Raw genomic sequence first — 23928 nt, 5'->3', positions numbered from 1 at the left:
TTTAAACATATCAATTAAAAAACTATATATGTATAATATATCCGAGTAAAAATGTCACATTAACTCTTTAATCCTTATAAACTAAATATTTAATATATCCCAGTAAAAACAACCATGCAGAAAGTCCAGAAACTATAAGAAGAATCCCTGCATTTGGAAATCAATGATATATACATTCACTCACATGCCTCCTCTTTCATATTCTCTCTTCCCTCTCACCTGTTCCACACAGCAACAGGGTAGACTTCATAAAGTTCCTTTGGAATTCCAGCATCACCCAATTCTTGTTTCTGAAGAAAATTGCTGGTTGTGCTCACCCCAAACCCTCTTAACTGCACCTTTATGTATTCGGATGAGAGTGCTAGTGATGTTACTGTAAACTTAATTTTCAACCTCGTTTGATGTTTGGCACGACTTTGTAGAAAGCGAGAACATGCTTGGTTGTACATCAGATACACGTGATCCGACTTAATCCCATGATGTGGTCTATCCAAGTACACAATCATACTGTCATCTTCACCTTCACCTTCACCTTCATCTTCACCTTCACCTTCAGTACTAATCTTCAATTTCAAGACCCTTTCCCCATACGGCACTTCCGGTAAAATGAAGCAAAAGATGTAGCCCAAGTGAGAAGAATGTGGAGCAATAGTTATGTAATCATCATGTGTGGCCTTATGCATCAACCATTCTGGAACTTGGCTTCCTGGGTACACATAAATACCTTGAGCATCACCAGATGTAGACAAATGCTGGTGTGCAAATTTCACCATGTTGATTTCAGCATTCCTCTCAATAGCCGTGAGAGAATGCTCATCCAATTTAAAGCAGTTCCAAAAGACAACCTTTTTCTTATTTTCCTTCCATTGTTCAGCAATAGGAGGGAACGTTACACTCTCCAGTGATACGCATTCACGGACGTCTAGTGTTTCAACTGATGGAGGAAGCTTTGGTAGGGACCTAAGCTTCTCACAGTATCGTAGATCTAGATGTCGCAACCCTTCAAGATTTTTTATGCTTTCAGGCAAGCTCTCAATGTAAGTGAATGCAAGATTTAACTTTTCAAGGTTGCTTTGAGATCCAATAGACGAAGGGAGTTGCCTGATACTGGTGCGTTCTAAATTCAACCTTATCATATTCTTTGAGGTCACTGAGAAATCCTTTAGTTCCATGCAGCCGTAGAGGGAGAGATAACGAAGAGAGTCCAAATGGATATTGCTTCGAAGGCTTGTGAGGGACGTGCATCCATCCAAATCTAACTTCTCGAGATTTTTGAGTGAGAAAATTGATGGATGAACACTGGTCAACCCTACACAGAATCGAAGATCTATTACTTCAAGGTTTGGGGCCTTTGAAAAGTCTGGCAGCTCCTTTATGTTTGAGGATGAATGCAGGATAAGGACTTTTAAATTCACAAGATCCTGTAGCAGCAGTCAGAACAAACAGATTATTGAAGACACTGCATGGACTAATGTTAATTTTAGATTAAAAAAGGTACATAAGTATATAATATTTACCGGCACTTCTTGCCATAGTTTTTTCACCCGGCTATATGGCAAATGCAACTCTACTAGATTTTCTGCAGAAAACTTTGAAGGCAAAGATTCCAAAGGATAATTCGTCCAACCAAGATATCTTAGCTCATTTGGCAGAGATTCAAGCCCTTGAGGAAGATACAAGCCCCACGGTTCACAGAGGAGAATATCACGAGTTCCTGCAGTGGACAAATTTAGAAAGTGGAGCTTCCTCATCTTAGTAAATACTTGTGGCTTTAGATGTAGTTGCTTCATTCTCAGCAAGTTGATGACTATGCTTCTGATAGCCTCGTTACCCTGCAAGCAAAGTAGTAGAAAAAATTTAAACATCGCTATAATCTACTTTTCCTAAAGATATCCAATTCTTCTTTGTTATTTTATCTACTACCTTGTTGTGTGTTAGTACTTCATAAACGCCATCAGGATCAAATAGTCGCCTCTGGCTTCTGGGGTCTTCAATAGATTCTTGACCTGCAATCTGCCTAGCAGTTTCTTGTATAATGTCATGCATTGATACAGTATTTTCTTGAGAAATGCTGATAAGAGCTTTATCCTTCAACCTTTCTAATCCCGCAACCACTGAATAATCACGATCTTTCAATAAAAAATTTATGTACTTTACCTCCAGTTGCAGCCCATAAAAAAAACATGCAATATCTAAAAAAATCCTCTTTTCATCCTCCTCAAGATCATTGTAACTCAATTTAATAATATCATGAACCTTTTTGTTGTGCATTTGTCCTTCTAATTGACTTTCCCATATCTCTTTATCTTTCCCATGAAGACGGTGACCCAAAAGTTTAAGAACAAACGGAATGCCTTTGGCATAATCAACCACTTTCTTTGACAGTTCCTGGAACTCTGCTTGCAGATGTTTTTGCTTAAAGGCATTTAAATTGAAAAGTCGCATAGATTCATCAAAGTTTAAGGCCTCAACTTGGTATACATTAGCAAACTCTTTAGCAAGAACCTGTTTATCTCTGGTTGTCACAATGATTCTACTACCAGATCCAAACCAAGCTGTTCTAGCTAAGATTTCTAGTTGCTCTGAGTCATCGACATCATCGAGAATAATAAGAACCTTCAAGCGATGAAGTCTTCTCTCAACTAACTTCTGCCACCCATTAGATATGTCAATTTTCAAATGTTCTTCTCCTAATAATGTTGAAAAAAGCTTTTTCTTCAATGAGATTATTCCATGTCTTCCTGATTCTTCCCTTATGTTAGCCAGAAAACAACAACTATCATATTCAAAACACAGTTTATTATATACTTCTTGTGCAATAGTTGTCTTACCAATACCACCCATGCCCCAAATTCCAATCATGCGAACATGTGTTGCTTCTAATTGCAGCAATGATTCAACATGAGCAATCCGTTTACCAATTCCAACAAGCCCTTTGGAGTTAACTTGGTGAACATGATTCAACGTCCTCCACACAAATTTAACTGTCTTTTTAACAAGTTCAGCATCATCTCTGTGCAGCAAAAGAAGTAATGAGAAACTCAGAAAAGAATCAAGCATATTTGGATATGTAAAACAAAGGAAGAACAAGAGAAAGAGAAACAAAAACAAGAGCAAAAAAACTATCTTCTGTAAATATAAAATATTTTGCTTCAAATAAACAATTATAAAGAGCCAAAAATTAACTCACTGAAAAATTGATGAATGAAATCCTGATAGATTAGCAGATTCAGTCAAAGCAGATCGCCAGCTTTGCACAGTAGTGAAGGAATACTTTCTTTCATGTTTAACAAAGGCATCTCCATAACTCCTCCTTTGGTGCCGTACCTCTGAAGGATCTACTTCGTAGAAAATAGGTATTACAATTTGTCCATTTTTTCTCTTGCACTCCAAAATTTTCTCAAGTTCTAACAAACACCATCTTGAAGAAGCATAATTTTCTGAAAATATAACCAAAGAAATTAATGATTCTTCTATGGCTCCTAATAGTGCTTCAGATAGTTCTTCCCCTTTCTGAATGTTATCATCTACGAAGAAAGCAATTTGCTTCTGAGAAAATGCCTCAATCAAATGGCTAAGGAAACCTCGACGGACATCTACACCTCTGAAGCTAACAAATACATCGTACTTTATTTGAGAAGTGTGATTGGAACAAGTAGAAGATGTTACAAACACCAGATAAATGAATACAACATATTTGATTCCATGAGAAACTCGGGAACACATTGGGTTGACTACACTCTGCATCTTAATTTCTTCTTCTCTCTACACCTTTGCAATATAAAAAACAATTATGAGCCGCAATATAAGGAAAATGTTACTTTGAGAGTCATCAAGGAACATTTTAGTTTGACAATTTGATAACTGGACAGTTAAAAAAACACCAATTTACTATTATAATTATAATGTGATACAATATAATTTTAAGTATTTTAAAATTGATTTATTTTCAAAAAAAATATCAAATACCACACTCACTAATATAATTTTGTTGTTCGTTTATGTCATAGAAAGAAAAAGATAAAGTTAAAAATAAATAACATTATGGCATATCAAAAACAAATAATTATATCAGTATAAATAAATGGATTCATAATTTTAATTAGTAATATAACAAATATATTCACTTCAAAACATCTATCCAGATTCATAATTTAAAAAATATTTTTTGAGCTAAAGTTAGACTTATATTATTAATAGTCTAACCAATGCATCCGTTTTCATAATATATTAAAAAGTATAAGAAAATTAATAACTAATAATTTGATAATAGGCATTTTATAATTAAGACTAAAAAATGTCATCATTTGTTTTTTTTATGTAAAAGGTTGTAACTAATATAACTACGTTTAAGATGAAAAAAAGAAGGTGTGTTTATATTTTGTTTATAGTTAATAATAAGTAGAATGAATAGAGAAATGGAGTAACTGAGGTGAAGTAAGAGAATGAAGAAGAAAGTTATGGAAGTCTAACCTCAAGAAATCCTCATAAATATCTCTTAATTAACTGCATAAAGGACTGAACTTAATAGTTGCAAGAAGCTGTGAATATTCTCAGTCAAATTGAGAGAAAAATAGAAATTATATGAGAATACACCAAGATCCTTCAGAAGTAGCAGCATTTGAAGTGAATGAAAGGGAGGGGGGAAAGAGAGATTAGTCTCTTGCCTGAAAGCTGTGTAATTCCTTGAAAGAGCTTCAATGTTGTGTTGTGACTGCGAACTCTGTTTTAGTTTTGGTTTAGTAGAGAGACTTGTTTTCTGAATTGAGAAAGGAGGATAAGACAGATGGTGAATTGCAAGGTGGAAAAGTAAGGACATGACATAATCATCATTTATTGTTTGATTGCATGTTCAACAAATTCTCATGCTGTTCTTATCCTTCACAACTCATTTATCCCTGTGTTTCGGAAAAGGTCCACAGTAGATTAACATATTACTTATTTCTACGTATTTTATAAGTCTAACATAAATAAATGATAGAGAACATTTCCTTTTCTACTTTTTCTTAGATATCTCTCATGATTTCCGGATATAACATTTTTTTTTACTTTTTTTTTTTAATTCTAAATTATTGAAGATTTTATATGTTGAAAACATTTTACAATATATAATTAATTAAAATTACGAACATTTCATAATATATTAATAGATGTAAATTTAATTTTATAAATTGATTTTATTAAAGTTAGAGTTAAAAGTTTAATTTTTAATAAAAATAACGGAACAAAATTAGGTTTTTCCATGTGCATTAGATTATTATTTTAATTAAAATTGAAGTAATGTTTGTGAAAGTCTTTGTCTGCTATGACTTGGTGGGTCCAACGGGTTTCATTATGCAAATCCTCAAACTCTTTTTCCAAGTGAATGTTAAAAGCAACAAAATAAAATTGGGGTTGCAAAGGCGTCATCGGTGGGACCGTCACTGTTCTAGGCTTTAATCCCTTAAATGTATTTTTTCCAATAATAAAACTTTATAACACATTACTTTCTTTTCTATGCGCCCAAACCCTCTCAACTCCAAAAGAAATGATTCGGGTGTGTGGTTCAACATTACAGAGATCTTAAAACAGACTACATAATTATAGTAACATCCACAGAGCTACAAATAAAACTCTGAACCAAACAGAAAACCTAAAACATAGTCTAGTGGCTTTAAGAGAAGCTACAAAAATTACACCAACACTCCATTATTCCAACTAACTCAAACCCAGATAAGAAAGTTCATCATCTCACTTTAATCTTCAGTTTCGACCTTGGTTGACTTAGTCAGAACAGAAACATGGTTTCTGATTTAGTACCATGATGTCGGTCAATCCAAGGACACATATTCTTGCTACCTTCACCCTTCTTCACCTCCAATAATACTAATTCCAAACCCTAATCCTTGCATGGGGACTTCTGAAACAACCAAGTAAAAAATGAAACCCAAAAATCAATTCTCATGTATGATTCACTTTCTTTCATAACACTCCTGGTATTGCATTTTTATTTTATTTAAAGCCATTCAAATTCAAAATTTATAACATGTTTAATTCTCCACCTTTATTAGTATCAAGCAGTTATATATTTCTGCGAGGATCATCTTTACCAATACATCCAATAACTGGAAGATCTTCTCACTTTATTTGTAGCAATGATTCTGCATGTGGAAACTGTGTACCAATTTCATACGCCTCTTTAGAATTAACTTTATGTCTGAGATTCAACACCATTGACGACACACATTTAACATCTCTTTAACAAGCTTAGCATCATCCCTGCAAAATTCAAAATAATATATATCAACAACACCTCAATTATAATTATTTTGCAAGTTCAAGTTCGAACTATACACAGAAAGAAGCATAAAAAGTTAGACAATTTTTATTGAGGAAAAAACTAACCGAAAAGTAGATGAATGAAATCCTGCTAGATTAGCAGATTCCTTCAAAGCAAATCTCCATGTTTGCACAGTAGTAAGATTGTATTGTCTGTCATGAGCAACAAAGGCCTCTCCATAACTTCCCCTCTGATGTCGCACAGCTGAGGGATCTACTTTGTAGAAAATAGGTAGCAACATGTGTCCATATTTTTTACTACACAACAATTTTCACAAGTTCTAACAAACACCAGCTTGAAGAAGCATAGTTTTCTGAAAATATAATCAAATAAATAGATGATATTTCAATTGCTCTTAGAAGTGCATGAGATATTTGATGTCCTTTGAGAATGTTGTAATCTACAAAGGAAGCAATCTGGTTTAGAGAAAGGGCCTCAATCAAATGGTTAAGGAAACCTAGACGAACATCTGGACCTCTAAAGCTAACAAAGACATGGTAGTTTGATTGAAGGGTGTGAGTGGAAGAAGGAGAAGAAGATGTCAGTGGAATCCACAAACTAAGAGAAAGAAATAGAAGAAAGGCGTTTATATTAGAAATGCGAGAAAGATACCAGTAAGGCATGGTTGATCTTTCTTCAAGTCTGAACCTTAACTAGTATAAGGGTTGTGGAAGGTTGGGATGAAGTGTTCCTTCAATAAGAAAACCAGCAAATATGTGACGCCTCCGGATCATTGTTTTCATTTGAAATTTGTATGAATCATTAGTTAAAACCTTAATAACTAATTAGATATTAATTTAACCTATTTAACAATAATAAAAATTAATTTAAAAGTCAAAAATTATTTTAATTTTTAAAATAATTTTTAATTTAATTATATATTAATTAATTATAATTAATTATTTTTTATCTAATTTCTATTTAATAATTTTCTTGTAGTAGTGTTAACAATAAAATTAAATTAAATAATATTGCAACTAAAAAAGAAAAAATCAATCCACTGTGTTCAATTTTATTTCCCTTTTACTTATCCAAGAAGTTTACATTAATTTGGAGGGATAGATACTTGTAACTTATCCATATCATACATAAGATACGATATGATGTGAGAATTAGCTGATCTCAGCAGTTGAATTATAAGATTAAAAGATATATAATTATATTTTTATTAGATTAAAAGATATATAATTTTATTATTTTTATGAATAATGAATTAAAATTATTTTTTTAAAATAATATTAAAAAAAATATAACCATTAAAAAGTTTATTTAATTATTTTTACATAAAATTTTATTTAATTATTCATTTTATTAAATAAATATATTATTTATTTATTATTTATTATAGAGTAAAAGTTTCCCATTAAAAAGTTACGAAACGGTTAGATTATTATTATTGTTATTAAAAAAATTGAAAAATATTACATACAAATAAGTATTACAATTATATAGAGATTATAGAAGACTTTTTAATTATGTGATCTAACTTTTCTTCGTTATGGAAGAGTTTAATTATGCTTACTTTGATGGAGAAAGAATGCATTCTGTCTACCTTGTAACATGATTCATCCAAACAAAATTAATACAAAATTAATTCACACTTTTCTATCGTGGTGTCGTTTTAGAAGTAGTTGAAAAAAACACACTTTTAGCGCAGAAGTGAGATTGAGTGGGGGCTCTCGAGTATGCAAACACACTAAAATCAGACGACAAAACCACACTGCTCACAAAAAACAGCTTATCCAAAGGCCAAGAGCTGCATAATTATGCAGCATGCAGCACCAAAAACTGGATTTTCTAAACATATTCCTAAGACTAATATTCATATGAAACTAGTGAAAATATTGATTAATTGTTACCATTTTCATGAAAATCTTTTGTCATTCCTGGCTAATGGCTACGAGATGAACAAGACTGTGAAGCTTTAGGAGAGAAGCGAAAGACAGCGAACCCTCTTGGCAACACACTTTCCCTTATACTGCCCCATGCCATCATCATCATCATCGTGGAGGTTTGAAAAACCTCTATTAGGTCTGGCTAATATTTTTATAATGTTATTTTTTTTCTTTTGATGGAGTTGGTAGCCATTCACAAGATACTACAAAGGCATTCTGAATGCCAAACACGAACCTTATCTAGCGGGTAGCAGTTCAAGGGGGATCATTAAGTTAGAAGTTAGAAGGCAGTAGCAGGTTTTATGTTAGTAATTATCATATATTATACAATTAAATTCTTAAACTTCGAAGTTGTCACAAATTGCAAATTCACGGAGATCTTAAAACAGACTGCATAATTATAGTATAACATCCATAATAGTGTATGATTTAGTACCATGATGTTGGACTGTCCAAGTACACATATTCTTGCTACCTTCACCCTCTTCTTCACCTCCAATAATAGTAATTCCAAACCTTAATCCTTGTATGAAACCCAAAAATCAATTGTCATGTATGATTCACTTTCTTTCCTAACACTCCTGGTATTGCATTTTTATTTTATTTAAAGCCATTCAAATTCAAAATTTATTAGGATTCATCCATGTTTAATTCTCCACCTTTATTAGTATCAAACACTCTACAAAAACACATGTTTTAAAGTCTATAAAAAAAATTATCAGATAAAAAAAACACAATTGTTGTATATTTCTTCGAGGATTATCTTACCATACATCTAGTAACTGGAAAATCTAGCAATGGTTCTGCATGTGGAAACTGTGTATCAATTTCATACTCTTCTTTAGAATTAACTTTATGCCTGAGATTCAACACAGATTTAACAATCTCTTTAACAAGCTCAGCATCATCCCTGCAAATTTCAAAATAATATATATCAACAACACCTCAATTATAATTATTTTGAAAATAAAAGTTTTTATTGCTGAACTTTTTTTCAAGTTCAAGTTGGAACTATGCACAGAAAGAAGCATAAAAAGTTAGTCATTTTTTATTGAGGAAAAAACTAACCTAAAAGTAGATGAAACAAATCCTGCTAGATTAGCAGATTCCTTCAAAGCATATCTCCATGTTTGCACTGTGTTCAGATTGTACTCTCTTTCATGAGCAATAAAGGCCTCTCCATAACTTCCCCTCTGATGTCGTACATCTGAAGGATCTACTTTGTAGAAAATAGGTAGCAACATGTGTCCATATTTTCTACGACACTCAACAGTTTTTACAAGTTCTAACAAACACCAGCTTGAAGAAGCATAGTTTTCTGAAAATATAATCAAATAAATAGATGATACTTCAATTGCTCTTAGAAGTGCATCAGATATTTGATGTCCTTTCGGAATATTGTAATCTACAAAGGAAACAATCTGGTTTAGAGAAAGTGCCTCAATCAAATGGCTAAGGAAACCTACGCGAACATCTGGACCTCTAAAGCTAACAAAGACATGGTAGTTTGATTGAAGGGTGTGAGTGGAAGAAGGAGAAGAAGATGTCAGTGGAATCCAAACACTAAGAGAAAGAAATAGAAGAAAGGCGTTTATATTAGAGATGCGAGAAAGATACCAGTAAGGCATGGTTGATCTTTCTTCACGTCTGAACCTTAACTAGTATAAGGGTTGTGGAAGGTTGGGCTGAAGTATTCCTTTAAATAAGAAAACCAGCATATGAAAAAAGGGTATTAAGAAAAACTTCATGCAGGATGACCTTACAGTCTGTTTGGTCACCGGCAGTGGAGGAGAACCGTGACTGCAACTCAATGCAGAGAAATAAGGAGAGAGAGAAGGTTACAAAAGGAGACACAATTGTCACAAAATAATAAAATGAAAGTTGTAATATAATTGTATAAAATAATAAAATTACATATATCATTACTCTTATAAAAATGTTACACAGTGTTTCGTTCCACATTCCAATTTTTTTTGGAATTAAGTGTATCATTTGCTCTAAGCCAATAATTGTGATACATTAACAATACTGTTCATAAACTACGCGAAATCTATGCAATCAATCTAGTGTCCTCGCTTTTATTTATTGAAATTTGTTTTTAATTAATTACAGTGCACATTTTCACCTATGGGCATAATGAAACATAAAAAAAATATAACTAAAATTGTAAAAAAAATAATTATAAAAATATAAATATTTATAATAATAAAAAAGTGAACTATATTAATAATAAATATTAAAATAATAATATTTAAAATTAATTTATAAAATAATAATATTAATTAAAATAAATTTTTAAAATAATTATAATAAATATAAATTAAATAATTTAGTAATAATTAAATAAACTTATTAAATAATACTATTATTAATAATAATTATTTTTATTTTATTTTATTTGTATCAAATATTTAATAATATTATTATTATTAATAATAAAAATAAATGTAGTTATTAATATAAATAAATTAATTATCTTTTTAAAATATAAAAATAAATTTATAAAAAATAGAGAACTTGTATTTTTTTTTAATAATAATATTAATTAAAAGGGTGTTGGGGTGTTTTCTTGAAGAGACGCTCTGTGAAAGAGGGAGACTTTGAGAGAGGGTGTGACAATCACAACTCAAATTTTGTAATCCAATGATGGAAAAGCAAACCTAAATCCACAAATTTACCGCTTTTCACTCTCTCAACAAACACAATATCATACTAAAATATCATTAAATAAAAATTAATTTTAAAAACAAAAAATAATTAATTACTATATTAACTAAATTAAAAATTAATTTTAGAGATTAAAAATATTAATTTTTATGAATAGTGAAGCAAAAAGGAATCACACCACTTTGATAGGATAAAATAAAAAATAAATGAAAAAAGACTAATTATTAATAACTAATTAGATACTAATTTAAAACTTAACAATAATAAAAACTAATTTAGAACCAAAAAATTATTTTAATTTTTAAAATAATTTCTAATTTATTCATATAATAATTAATTATTTTTTATCATTAAAATTAATTTTTATTCAATAATTTTTTTGTGGCGTTAAAAGTGAAATTAAATTAAATAATATTGCAATAAAAAAGAAAAAACCAATCCATTGTGTTCAATTTTATTTCCCTTTTACGTATCCAAGAAGTTTATAAGAGACGATTCCCTTCTACAATATAATTTTAATATATTTTAAACAAAATAAAAATATTACAGATAACAATAGAAAAAGTGAGGTAAACAATGACTCTATATTTCTAAAGTTGTGGATGTACATTAATTTGTAGTGATAGATACTTGTAACTATCCATATCATACATAAGATGCTTGTAACTATCTAATGTGAGAAACTGATCTCAGCAGTTGAATTATAAGCACAAAATAAAAATTATAAAAGATTTTTTTCATAAAAAATTTATTAAATCAAAATATAAACTTATTTCACTGAAAGATTGTTATGCTTTTCTTTTTCTCTAAAAGTTCACTTTCAAGAGTTTTTAGTGTTGCTTAAGTTTTTGAAGAAAAAACAGAATATATAAAATATCTTATTTGAGTTTATTTGAAATGTTTTGAATAAAAAATAAGAGGTAGGATTGTGAATAAAAAAATTCTATGTGTGAAAAGGAAAAACTGGGAAACATATGCATGTATAACGAGAATGAAGAAGAAAGGGAAAAAAAAGTGCACGAAAATATGAAAAAATAAATCGCGGAGAAAAAAAAAAGTGAAGAAAGGAGACATGAATAATTAGAATGATAAATAATAATAATATAATATAATAATAATAATAATAATAATAATAAATAGAAAAGTGTAACAGAAAAATTGAGTGAAGTTAGAAAGAACGAAAAAATGAAAGAGTTTTTTTTTAGACGATGAAAATTTGTTTTGGTCCTCATTGTTTTCTTCTATCTTGATAAATGTTGCAATAATTATCTTGATAAATGTTGACAGCTTTTTTTTTTGTTAGTTTTCAGCATTCTGGCTTGGTTGATAGCCGCTGAGTTATTTTTATATGATTGATAGCGACTTGAACTGTTTCTAAATCAATTTGAGTTATTTCTATATCAACTGTTTTTTTTGTTTTTATGGTGGCTTTTAAGCAGAAATATCTTCTGATGCTTACTGATTTGAACTTCAGTTAATAGTCCTACTGATTAAGGATTCGTGAAAAAAAAAAAAAAAAGAACTAATCAACAAGTGTCTGTAAATTTCAGGACCCATTAAGTACTTTCAGGACAGGACACACAGTTGCCGATTTCTTCGTGTTAAAGTGCGTACTTCATATTCATCATTTATCCATTTTCAGAAAGAAAAAAAACAAGAAACGAGTTCATATAAACTAATTGATTGAATAATATCAAAAGGAGTAACTAATTTAATTATAAATTATAATCCACCCATTTAAGACTTTATTTATAGAAAAACATTACAGTTTATTAATTACATAGAATTGTCTGTAATTTAGTTGTAAATTTTCTATCTAATTATTACATAAAAATGCCTATATTATTTAATTAAAAATATAAGCAAACAAAATTTATTCTATTAAAACTAAATCTATCAATTAAATATACACATCAGAAATAACATTTTAATAACATGGTCAAATTTCAAATAATTTATGCTTGGTTGGTGCAGGTTGGTATATGCTTCCTTCGCACCAGTTTCATTCAACCAATGGTCTGATTTAGTACTCTCATGCTGGTCTATCCAAGTACACATTATTCTTGCTACCTTCACCCTCTTCTTCACCTCCAATAATACTAATTCCAAAACCTAACCATTTTTTTTACTGCCTATGTAAAATCCAAGAGCAGCAAAAGGTAACTGAAAAACATGCATATATGTATGCACACTCTCACTTCTTATAATAGCATAATTATGCAGTACAACTGCATAAATTCCAGCTCATATAAAGTTTAAACTACAATGCCATTACATCACCATCACCACAAACCTAGACTCCCAAAACCATTCCCTTAAAACCTCTGTTGATGCTCACAAATCCCTTCAGAACTACCAAAACCTTCTGCATAACCTTCATCAATGGCAGCACAGCTGTATGGTTCTTCTGAAACAACGAAGTAAAAAATGAAAACCAAAAATCAATATAAAAAAATGATTAGCCAGAAGAGGCTGTTCTGAAATAGTTAGTAGGTGGTGAAGATAAGAAGGGCAGTGTAGAAGGGAAAAGTGGGAAAGGAAACTTTGGGACTATAGAAGGTGGATAGGTACCCTTGTGTTCAACATAAGGGTTGAGACTATGGGTTGGGATTATATACAGAAAAAAGAACATCTGAAGCACTAAACTTACAAGAGTGAAGAATGAAGAGTGGTAATGAGAGAGAGAGAGTGAAGAGTGGTATATCTGTGGTAGGTTTGCTTTTCCATCAGGCTGTGGTAGGTTAGTCAGTGAGCAAGTGAGTTCAGTTTCGTATCCCAAGAGAATAATAATAATTTCAATTTCAATCATCTTTAAATTTACTAATGTACAAAATAATAGATAAAATTTATTTCTTGATGGTAAAATGATTTGAGCTGCGGTCAAATTCCATTAGAATAGTTTTTTGAAACTTGTTTGAGTACTTAGCCTACTTCAGACGTTTGTTTCTACAATTAATGAACTTTTGGAATTCTTAAGTAGAAGGGATACGAGAGGTATAATTGAGAGAATATAACGAGAAGTTATACTGATAACAATATATATAAAAAAAGATAAAATAAATATATATATATATACATACATATATATAATAGCAACAACTATATATATAATAAAATAAAATAAATATATATATAATAGCAACGCCCAAATCAATAAAAGTCCAAATTAATGGATGTGCATAAATAATAAAGAGGTGCAGAAAGAAAGGTCCAAATAAGGTATAAGCCCAACAAGAAAACCCTATAAATAGAGGATCAATCCAAGAGGTAAGGTAGAGTGAAATTTTATCTGATGAATGTAAAACTATTTCTGACTTTAGCATCGGAGCGTCTTGCAGGTACACACACTCATTCGTGAGGAGAGAAGCTGAAAGCCCAACCTGCAGAGAAGCCGAAATTTCAACCTGGAGAGAAATCGAAAGTCCAACCTCAAGAGAAGTCGAAAGTCCAAACTCGAAAGATCAATTAGTAAGTCTGTATTGTCAACTTATTTGAGTGTTCTCGGTTCTTTTTGTAAGAACAAAAATAATTTATTTGATATAAATTACTTAAGTCATCTCAACATCAATGGGGGATTTTTTTTTTCTTAATCTTCTATGTAATGACACATAAATCTATCTCTAAAATAAAATCTGTTACATAATTAAGACATCCTAAACATCTTTATCATTGTTTTCTTATCTTTAATTCCATTAGGAAAGATTTTTCCACAAATTATATATATATATATATATATATATTTTGTTATCCTAAAAATGTAACTTTACTTTGAAATTTTCTTATTCTCTTTTGCATAAATGACCTAAATGTACTAAAAAAAATATTTATATTGAATAAAAATATCATTCATAATATTTTTGATTAATTAGGTGCATTAATTTTAAAGAAATGAAATTATGTTCCATTCATTGTGCTCAAAAGGTATGATAAGGACAAATTTATATGTCTTTTTCTACGATCGAAATTTGTTGCCTCATGTAATATTTTAACTAAATTAAATTTATGAGTAGTCGTTGCCTTATATCCATTTTAATACTTTCATAAAGGCTTTTAATACTAGAAGTTTTATGTTCTCTTTAATTCTTTCATATATTTTTTTATTATATTTATATATTTTTTAATTAAGTTTACTTTGATTTTAGAGACTTCTGGTAGGTAAGTGTTATATACGAATTTTTTCATATGTAATGTAACAGAAAGTTACATACATATATTTTATGTTTAATTTTTTTTTATTATTTTTTTTATTATTATCTACAATTATTATTTATGCCTATTTTTATTATTATTAATTACAATTATTATATATATTTTCATATATAATAATCTTTTGTCATCATAATTATTATACTTATTATTATTAATATCATTTATATTATTAATAGTATTAATATTATTTATATCATAAATATTATTAATATCATTTATATTATTAATATTTTAAATATTAATTATATTATTATTATTAAAATTAATATTAATATTAATATTATTATTAATATAATATTAATATTAATATCAATATTATTGTTGTTCTAATTATTAAAAATATTATGTATGTAATAATTTATATACGGATACAATTTGCATGTAATTATTTTCGCTTCATAAGTTTAATATATGATTTTTTTCAATTATGGATTTCTGAATATAGAATGCATATTTTGAATTACGGATTGGCGAATCCAGAATGAATTTTTCATTATGGATGTTTTGCATTTTTTTATTTTGGATTAACATTATCATTCATGTACTACCGAAAGCACCAATCTAGGAGATTACCGGGCGCGCCAATCCAAAATTTTATCAGAAGCGCAAATCCAAAAATTTACCGGATTTCATAATCGGAATACAAAAAAAATGTACAGTTTTGTATAGGGACAGTTTTGTCTTTGTGCAACCTTGTGGGGTGCAGGAAGAAAAATGTAAGGATGCAGAAAGACATTAGTTTTTTTAATGGGCTATAACACATACAACCCAATTAGTTTTTTAATGGGCTACTTCACATTTGAGATAAAAAAAAAATATTATTTGGATGGGGGGATTGTTACAACAGTTGGGTGACAAAAAAACATAGGTGCCCCGCTTAGTAAGTGATTAATCCTATGTTGCTTTTGGGTGTTTCATCAACTCTGCTTATTTTTCCCATCCAACAGGCAAATCAATGAAATCACAGATAGTGTCATCTAACAAATTATGTCTTGAGTGGTGCCTTCTTCTCTCTGTCAGATATCCGAGCAGGTGCATTGGAATGTGATTTGAATCACACACACACACAATCTCTCAACATGGCATATGTAACAGAGAATATGAACAATGTTGATGTATCAGTCAGACAGCAGAAACACAAGATGAAGGGTGGGTAGTGCCTTGCACTACTGCCCCCGTACCATAACATATTTCACTAAAAAAAATAATAATAATTAGTTGTTATAGTAATTAAATTAAACACTATTTTAAAAACTAAAATAAATTTATGTCTAAATTAATTTCTATTATTGTTAAATGGTTTCTAAATAGTTAAAATATTGGTAGCTAATTAGATAACAATTTAGAAACTAGATCACAATAATAGAAACTAATTTAGAATTTTTTTTTTTAGTTTCTAAAATATATCAAATTTAGTTACTATTGCAACTAATTATTTTAGTCATTAAATATTAGTTTCTATTTTTTATTTGATGATTTTTTTGTAGTGAAAGTTTTAGACTTTATGTAAAAAAGAAATAAATAAAATAGAAAATAAAAATTGCATAGATATATTAGGTTTTTCAAAATTAAACATGACATTAATGTACCCTTAAAACCAATATATAAACTAAACTATGTTTCCCAGAAAGTGCTATAAGCATAACATTTAGGAGTGATGTTGAATTACACATTGAAAATATTAAAAGAAGTTTAGAAAATTTAATTTTATAATAATTAGTTGTGAACACCTTAGAAAAAATGGATTTATATGTAAATAAAATAAAATTTCAAAATAAAAATTACCAAAATTAAAAATTTATTATCCAAGACCCACTTATCATATCATTCAGATAGAAAAAAAAGAAGAGAATTTAACAAGGTATATTATATCTGGCATTTTAAATGTCTGGTTGCCTATAGCTAAAACATGTTTGGGTTTGATATAGAACCATAAGTATAATATTTAATATGTCAATTAAAATGTTGGTGGTATAATTAATGTAATTCAGAAGAAAAATAATTAATCTAAAATATTTTTGAAATAACAACTCAAGAACAAATTGTTGTAGCAACTTTAATATATACAATAACTAAATTTAGGTTACAACAACAAAAAATTAGCTATAATAAAATAAAAAAATTAAGAAAAATATTTTAAATGGGTCAATCAATTATGGTTCAAAAGAAACATCTTACAAATAAGAAATGGATAATGTAGAGAGCATTGAAGTGGTTTTTTAATTACATAATTTTACCATGAAGATAATAAAATCAGTAAAGACAAAAATTCCTGCATGTTTAAAACTTCAAGTATTAAAAGCTTTTATCAAAATATTTATATAGCTACTTATTAAAAACTAATTTAAAAATTAAAAGTTTTTTAATTTTTAAAATGATTTCTAAGCAAGTAATTATTTTTTGTCTATAAAATTGGTTTTCATTATTTTCTTGTAATGATAATTTCATTAAACTTACAAAAATCACCTAGTTAATGAATTCTAAAATATTATGAATGATATTTTTATTCCACATAAGTATTTTTCTTATTCAAAAAAGATTAAGAAAATTTCAAAGGTTACATTTTTAAGATATAATATATATATATATATATATATATATATATATATAAGTTGAGTAACTCCTATCAATAGGTATTTAGAATTTGTGGAAAAGACGGAATTAAAGATAAAAAACAATGAAAAGGATGTTTAGGATGTCTTAATTATGTAATAGATTTTATTTTAAACATAGATTTATGTTTCCTTATATAGAAGATTAAGAAATAAAATAAAATTCCTGCATGCATGTTGAGATGACTGAAGTAATTTATAAGACTAATATTCATATGAAACTAGTGAAAATATTGATTAATTATTACCGTTTTCATGAAAATCTTTTGTCATTCCTGGCTAATGGCTGCGAGATGAACAAGACTGTGAAGCTTTAGGAGAGAAGCGAAAGACAGCGAACCCTCTTGGCAACACACTTTCCCTTATACTGCCCCATGCCATCATCATCATCATCGTGGAGGTTTGAAAAACCTCTATTAGGTCTGGCTAATATTTTTATAATGTTATTTTTTTTCTTTTGATGGAGTTGGTAGCCATTCACAAGATACTACAAAGGCATTCTGAATGCCAAACACGAACCTTATCTAGCGGGTAGCAGTTCAAGGGGGATCATTAAGTTAGAAGTTAGAAGGCAGTAGCAGGTTTTATGTTAGTAATTATCATATATTATACAATTAAATTCTTAAACTTCGAAGTTGTCACAAATTGCAAATTCACGGAGATCTTAAAACAGACTGCATAATTATAGTATAACATCCATAATAGTGTATGATTTAGTACCATGATGTTGGACTGTCCAAGTACACATATTCTTGCTACCTTCACCCTCTTCTTCACCTCCAATAATAGTAATTCCAAACCTTAATCCTTGTATGAAACCCAAAAATCAATTGTCATTATGATTCACTTTCTTTCATAACACTCCTGGTATTGCATTTTTATTTTATTTAAAGCCATTCAAATTCAAAATTTATAACATGTTTAATTCTCCACCTTTATTAGTATCAAACACTCTACAAAACACATGTTTTAAAGTCTACAAAAAAAATTATCAGATAAAAAAAAACACAATTGTTGTATACTTCTGCGAGGATTATCTTACCCATACATCAAGTAACTGGAAGATTCAGCAATGGTTCTGCATGTGGAAACTGTGTATCGATTTCATACTCCTCTTTAGAATTAACTTTATGTCTGAGATTCAACACAGATTTAACAATCTCTTTAACAAGCTCAGCATCATCCCTGCAAATTTCAAAATAATATATATCAACAACAACTCAATTATCGCTGAACTTTTCGAACTATGCACAGAAAGAAGCATAAAAAGTTAGTCATTTTTTATTGAGGAAAAAACTAACCTAAAAGTAGATGAAACAAATCCTGCTAGATTAGCAGATTCCTTCAAAGCATATCTCCATGGGAACGTTACACTCTCCAGTGATACGCATTCACGGACGTCTAGTGTTTCAACTGATGGAGGAAGCTTTGGTAGGGACCTAAGCTTCTCACAGTATCGTAGATCTAGATGTCGCAACCCTTCAAGATTTTTTATGCTTTCAGGCAAGCTCTCAATGTAAGTGAATGCAAGATTTAACTTTTCAAGGTTGCTTTGAGATCCAATAGACGAAGGGAGTTGCCTGATACTGGTGCGTTCTAAATTCAACCTTATCATATTCTTTGAGGTCACTGAGAAATCCTTTAGTTCCATGCAGCCGTAGAGGGAGAGATAACGAAGAGAGTCCAAATGGATATTGCTTCGAAGGCTTGTGAGGGACGTGCATCCATCCAAATCTAACTTCTCGAGATTTTTGAGTGAGAAAATTGATGGATGAACACTGGTCAACCCTACACAGAATCGAAGATCTATTACTTCAAGGTTTGGGGCCTTTGAAAAGTCTGGCAGCTCCTTTATGTTTGAGGATGAATGCAGGATAAGGACTTTTAAATTCACAAGATCCTGTAGCAGCAGTCAGAACAAACAGATTATTGAAGACACTGCATGGACTAATGTTAATTTTAGATTAAAAAAGGTACATAAGTATATAATATTTACCGGCACTTCTTGCCATAGTTTTTTCACCCGGCTATATGGCAAATGCAACTCTACTAGATTTTCTGCAGAAAACTTTGAAGGCAAAGATTCCAAAGGATAATTCGTCCAACCAAGATATCTTAGCTCATTTGGCAGAGATTCAAGCCCTTGAGGAAGATACAAGCCCCACGGTTCACAGAGGAGAATATCACGAGTTCCTGCAGTGGACAAATTTAGAAAGTGGAGCTTCCTCATCTTAGTAAATACTTGTGGCTTTAGATGTAGTTGCTTCATTCTCAGCAAGTTGATGACTATGCTTCTGATAGCCTCGTTACCCTGCAAGCAAAGTAGTAGAAAAAATTTAAACATCGCTATAATCTACTTTTCCTAAAGATATCCAATTCTTCTTTGTTATTTTATCTACTACCTTGTTGTGTGTTAGTACTTCATAAACGCCATGCAGGATGAACTTACAGCCTCTTTGGTTACCGGAGTGGAGGAGAACCGTGACTGCAACTCAGTGCAGAGAAATAAGGAGAGAGAGAGAGAAAGTATGTACATATCTGCAAGAGCAATGATATTTATACATCCGTACTGTACAACTTGATGATATAAAAAAAAATAAAAATAAAAAAAGTTATATACTGGAACAAGGTTAAGAAGGTTGTCATTTTGTGCCCTCCTTTTTTTTTATTTTTAAAAATTATTTTTTCTTTGTTTCAAATTACACCTTTGAATTACTTAGAGGTATTTCTGTAGAATAATTGGGGGTTTTTCACCAAAATGGGACATTTTTTTTTCATATTTATCTAAATGGGCAAAAGCAGAAAAAATTACAAAAATGGACAATTCTTTGTCAAAGTTGCCAATGGTGTAGACAACATCAATTAAATTTGTTAATCTATCTACTTATTATTTTTTAATTAAAGTTTCTAACTCGGTTGGCAACTTCAGTTTAAATAAAATTGGATACTGGATTGGTAATTTCACTTCATTGAAATTGCGGTTGGCAAGTTCAGTTGATTTTTTTTAAAAGAAATGACAATTAATGTTTTTGGAAATAAAAATATATAGTTAAAATTTTTATTTTAATTATAATATCAAAATTTTATTTTATTTTATTTAAGAAAATGGTATATAAAGTTGAAGAATTAAAATTAATTTTTTTACAATAATTTTAAATAAATTGGGTTAAAAATGAGTTGTGTGATAAATTAAAAATATTTACTATTTTTTAAATATTGCTAAAGTTAAAAATAAACTTATAAAAATGTGATATGATTTATGTATAAATTTTTAGATTATATAATATATGAAAGTATAAATTATATAATATGTAAAAAGTAATAATATACATGTATTTATGTAAAATAAATGTATTAAAAAATAAATGAAATTATTGAATAGAAGTCATTAAAAGAAGATGATATTAAAATATTTGCAACCTCTACCATGACCCCATCTTCCTACAATCCAATGTAATCCATGTAGTATTATCGATCAACAAGACCATCATGCGTCACATATTCACATAGATGACAACTTTTCCTACATCTTTATTTTATAATCATGTATGAATTGTAATTATTTATCGTTTTATAAATATTGTTTAAACGTTACCATATTTATTTATAATTATATCAATTTCACGAACATAATTTCAATTTTTTAAAAATAACAAAAGTATTTTTAATTTTAACATTATTTAAAAAATACTAAATATTTTATATTTATTACACAACCTATTTTTAATCCAACTTAATTTTGGGTAACTTTGTTTCTTGTGAAAACAAAAATTTAGTTTTAATAGTTTTAATTAAAAAATTTATTATTATATAAAACTTTTAATTTAAAAAAAAAATCATTTTAAAAAAATAACTGAATTTGCCAACCGAATTAGCAACTTCAATGGAGTGAAATTGACAATCCAGTATTCAATTTTATTTAAACTGAAGTTGTCAATCGAGTTAGAAACTTTAATTAAAAAATAAAAAGTAAATAGATTAACAAATTTAATTGATATTGTCTACACCATTGGCAACTTTGACAAAGAATTGCCCATTTCTATAATTTTTTCTACTTTTGCCCATTTAGGTAAATATGAAAAAAAATGCACCATTTTGATGAAAAACCCAATAATTGGATGCGGATGTAATTTGAAATCACTACTATTGTAAAAATGTTACACAGTGTTTCGTTCCACCTTCCAATTTTTTTTTTTTTTAATTAAGTGTATCATTTGCTCTAAGCCAATAATTGTGATACATTAACAATACTGTTCATAAACTACGCGAAATCTATGCTATCATCTAGTGTCCTCGCTTTTATTTATTGAAATTTGTTTTTAATTAATTACAGTGCACATTTTCACCTATGGGCATATAATAAACATAAAAAAAAATATAACTAAAATTGTAAAAATAATAATTATAAAAATATAAATATATTTATAATATATATATATTAATAAAAAAGTGAACTATATTAATAATAAATATTAAAATAATAATAATATTTAAAATTAATTTTAAAAAAAATAATAATAAATATAAATTAAATAATTTAGTAATAATTAAATAAACTTATTAAATAATAATATTATTAATAATAATTATTTTTATTTTATTTTATTTTATTTGTATCAAATATTTAATAATATTATTATTAATAATAATAAAAATAAATGTAGTTATTAATATAAAATAAATTAATTATCTTTTTAAAATATAAAAATAAATTTATAAGAAATAGAGAATTTGTATTTTTTTTTAATAATAATATTAATTAAAAGGGTGTTGGGGTGTTTTCTTGAAGAGACGCTCTGTGAAAGAGGGAGACTTTGAGAGAGAGCAGAAAATGTGAACAATCACAACTCAAATTTTGTAATCCAACACAAAATGATGGAAAAGCAAACCTAAATCAACACATTTACCGTTTTTCACTCTCTCAACAAACACAATATTATACTAAAAAAATTATTAAATAAAAAATAATTTTAAAAATAAAAAATAATTAATTATTATATTAACTAAATTAAAAATTAATTTTAAAAATTAAAAATATTAATTTTTATGGATGGTGAAAAAAGGAATCATTTGATAGGATGAAATCAAAAGATGAATGAAAGAAGACCATCAGAGACCCTAAACTACTAGCAAATCAGTGCCTAAAATGCAAATATATCACGTCTTCCAAGCAACTTGTGTGTTTTGATATGAAATTTTTGTGAATTAGTAGTTAAAATTTTGGTAACTAATTAGATACTAATTTATCTTGGATTTTTGAAGGTTCTTCATGTGCTTCTTGTACATGGCAATTGGCGGTGCAGTGAAAAGAAAGGATAGGAACAGGGAGCGGTGTGTGCGGTGGTAAAGGGGCCGAGAGAGAATAACCACAGTAATTAATTACAAAAGGAAAAAACTTTATTAAACTTCAATTGATTCATTACAAAACTTCAATTGATTCATTAAAAGAGAAATGTGTATATGCTAAATACACCCTGACGATGCAATCGGGACGCAATTGAGCTTGGCCCATACAAAACAGAAAAAAGGCCCAGAAAAATAAAACCCCCCCTCAAGCTGGTGGGTGAATGTTCTGTACACCAAGCTTGCTAAGAAGCCTATGAAAAACCTCACTATGTAGTGGTTTTGTGAGAAGATCTGCAGGCTGGTTTTCGGTGCTTATAGGGAGTAAGTGAAATAAGCCTTGTTGCAGTTTTTCCCTTACCACATGACAATCGATATTAAGATGTTTAGTCCTTTCATGAAAACTGTTGTTATGTGCAATGTGCCTCACAGATTGGCTATCATAGTAGAGGCTTGTTGTTTTGTTGTTATTGATGTCAGGTCTTCAAGCAAATATTTGAGCCATTGAATTTCACAGCATGTGGATGCAAGTGCTCGATATTCTGCTTCAGAGGAAGACCTTGATATAGTGCTCTGCTTCTTTGTTTTCCATGATACAAGAAATTCTCCAAAAAAAAATTGCAGTATCCAGTAGTTGACCGTCGAGTAGAAATACAAGAGGCCTAGTCAGAATCACTAAAGGCTTGAATTTGAATGTTTGTGTCTCTAGGATAGAATATACCTTGTGCTGGTGATGATTTCACATATCTTAGAATTCTCTGAGCAACTTGATGATGTAGCTTTGTTGGTGCTTGAACAAATTGACTGAGGAACTGAACAGAGAAACTGATGTCTGGTCTAGTGTGCACCAAATAAAGTAACCTTTCGATAATTCTTCGATATG

General features: G+C 29.2%; 2 protein-coding genes across 2 annotated transcripts; both read right to left on the bottom strand.

Moving 5' to 3' along the window:
- Positions 1-14: 14 nt before the first annotated feature.
- LOC137819276 (disease resistance protein RPV1-like) lies at positions 15-4782 on the bottom strand. The gene is made up of 5 exons (XM_068623075.1): positions 4474-4782; positions 3191-3771; positions 1924-3013; positions 1518-1832; positions 15-1421 (listed from the first exon to the last, which is right to left on the bottom strand). The coding sequence occupies exons 2-5, from the start codon at positions 3745-3747 to the stop codon at positions 216-218; spliced, it is 3168 nt and encodes a 1055-aa protein (XP_068479176.1). The 5' UTR covers positions 3748-3771; positions 4474-4782; the 3' UTR covers positions 15-215.
- A 4102-nt stretch (positions 4783-8884) lies between these two features.
- LOC137818070 (toll/interleukin-1 receptor-like protein) lies at positions 8885-9842 on the bottom strand. The gene is made up of 3 exons (XM_068621292.1): positions 9283-9842; positions 8983-9124; positions 8885-8893 (listed from the first exon to the last, which is right to left on the bottom strand). Exons 1-3 carry the CDS (start codon positions 9840-9842, stop codon positions 8885-8887), a joined length of 711 nt encoding a protein of 236 aa, XP_068477393.1.
- Between the last annotated feature and the right edge of the window lie 14086 nt (positions 9843-23928).

The sequence above is a fragment of the Phaseolus vulgaris genome, chromosome 10 (genome assembly GCF_000499845.2).
Source record: "Phaseolus vulgaris cultivar G19833 chromosome 10, P. vulgaris v2.0, whole genome shotgun sequence".
NCBI classification, from domain to species: domain Eukaryota; kingdom Viridiplantae; phylum Streptophyta; class Magnoliopsida; order Fabales; family Fabaceae; genus Phaseolus; species Phaseolus vulgaris.
This window is presented reverse-complemented; position numbering and strand designations above follow the sequence as displayed.

What these genes read in the sequence shown, in the direction of transcription:
- LOC137818070 (XM_068621292.1), bottom strand. Translation starts at nt 9,842, where the DNA reads ATGCCTTACTGGTATCTTTCTCGCATCTCTAATATAAACGCCTTTCTT. An exon ending in TTTGTTTCATCTACTTTTAG is followed by an intron (nt 9,125 to 9,282) that starts GTTAGTTTTTTC and finishes TGAAATTTGCAG; the next exon opens with GGATGATGCTGAGCTTGTTA.
- LOC137819276 (XM_068623075.1), bottom strand. Translation starts at nt 3,747, where the DNA reads ATGCAGAGTGTAGTCAACCCAATGTGTTCCCGAGTTTCTCATGGAATC. An exon ending in TTTCATTCATCAATTTTTCA is followed by an intron (nt 3,014 to 3,190) that starts GTGAGTTAATTT and finishes TTTGCTGCACAG; the next exon opens with AGATGATGCTGAACTTGTTA. An exon ending in AAGTACTAACACACAACAAG is followed by an intron (nt 1,833 to 1,923) that starts GTAGTAGATAAA and finishes CTTTGCTTGCAG; the next exon opens with GGTAACGAGGCTATCAGAAG.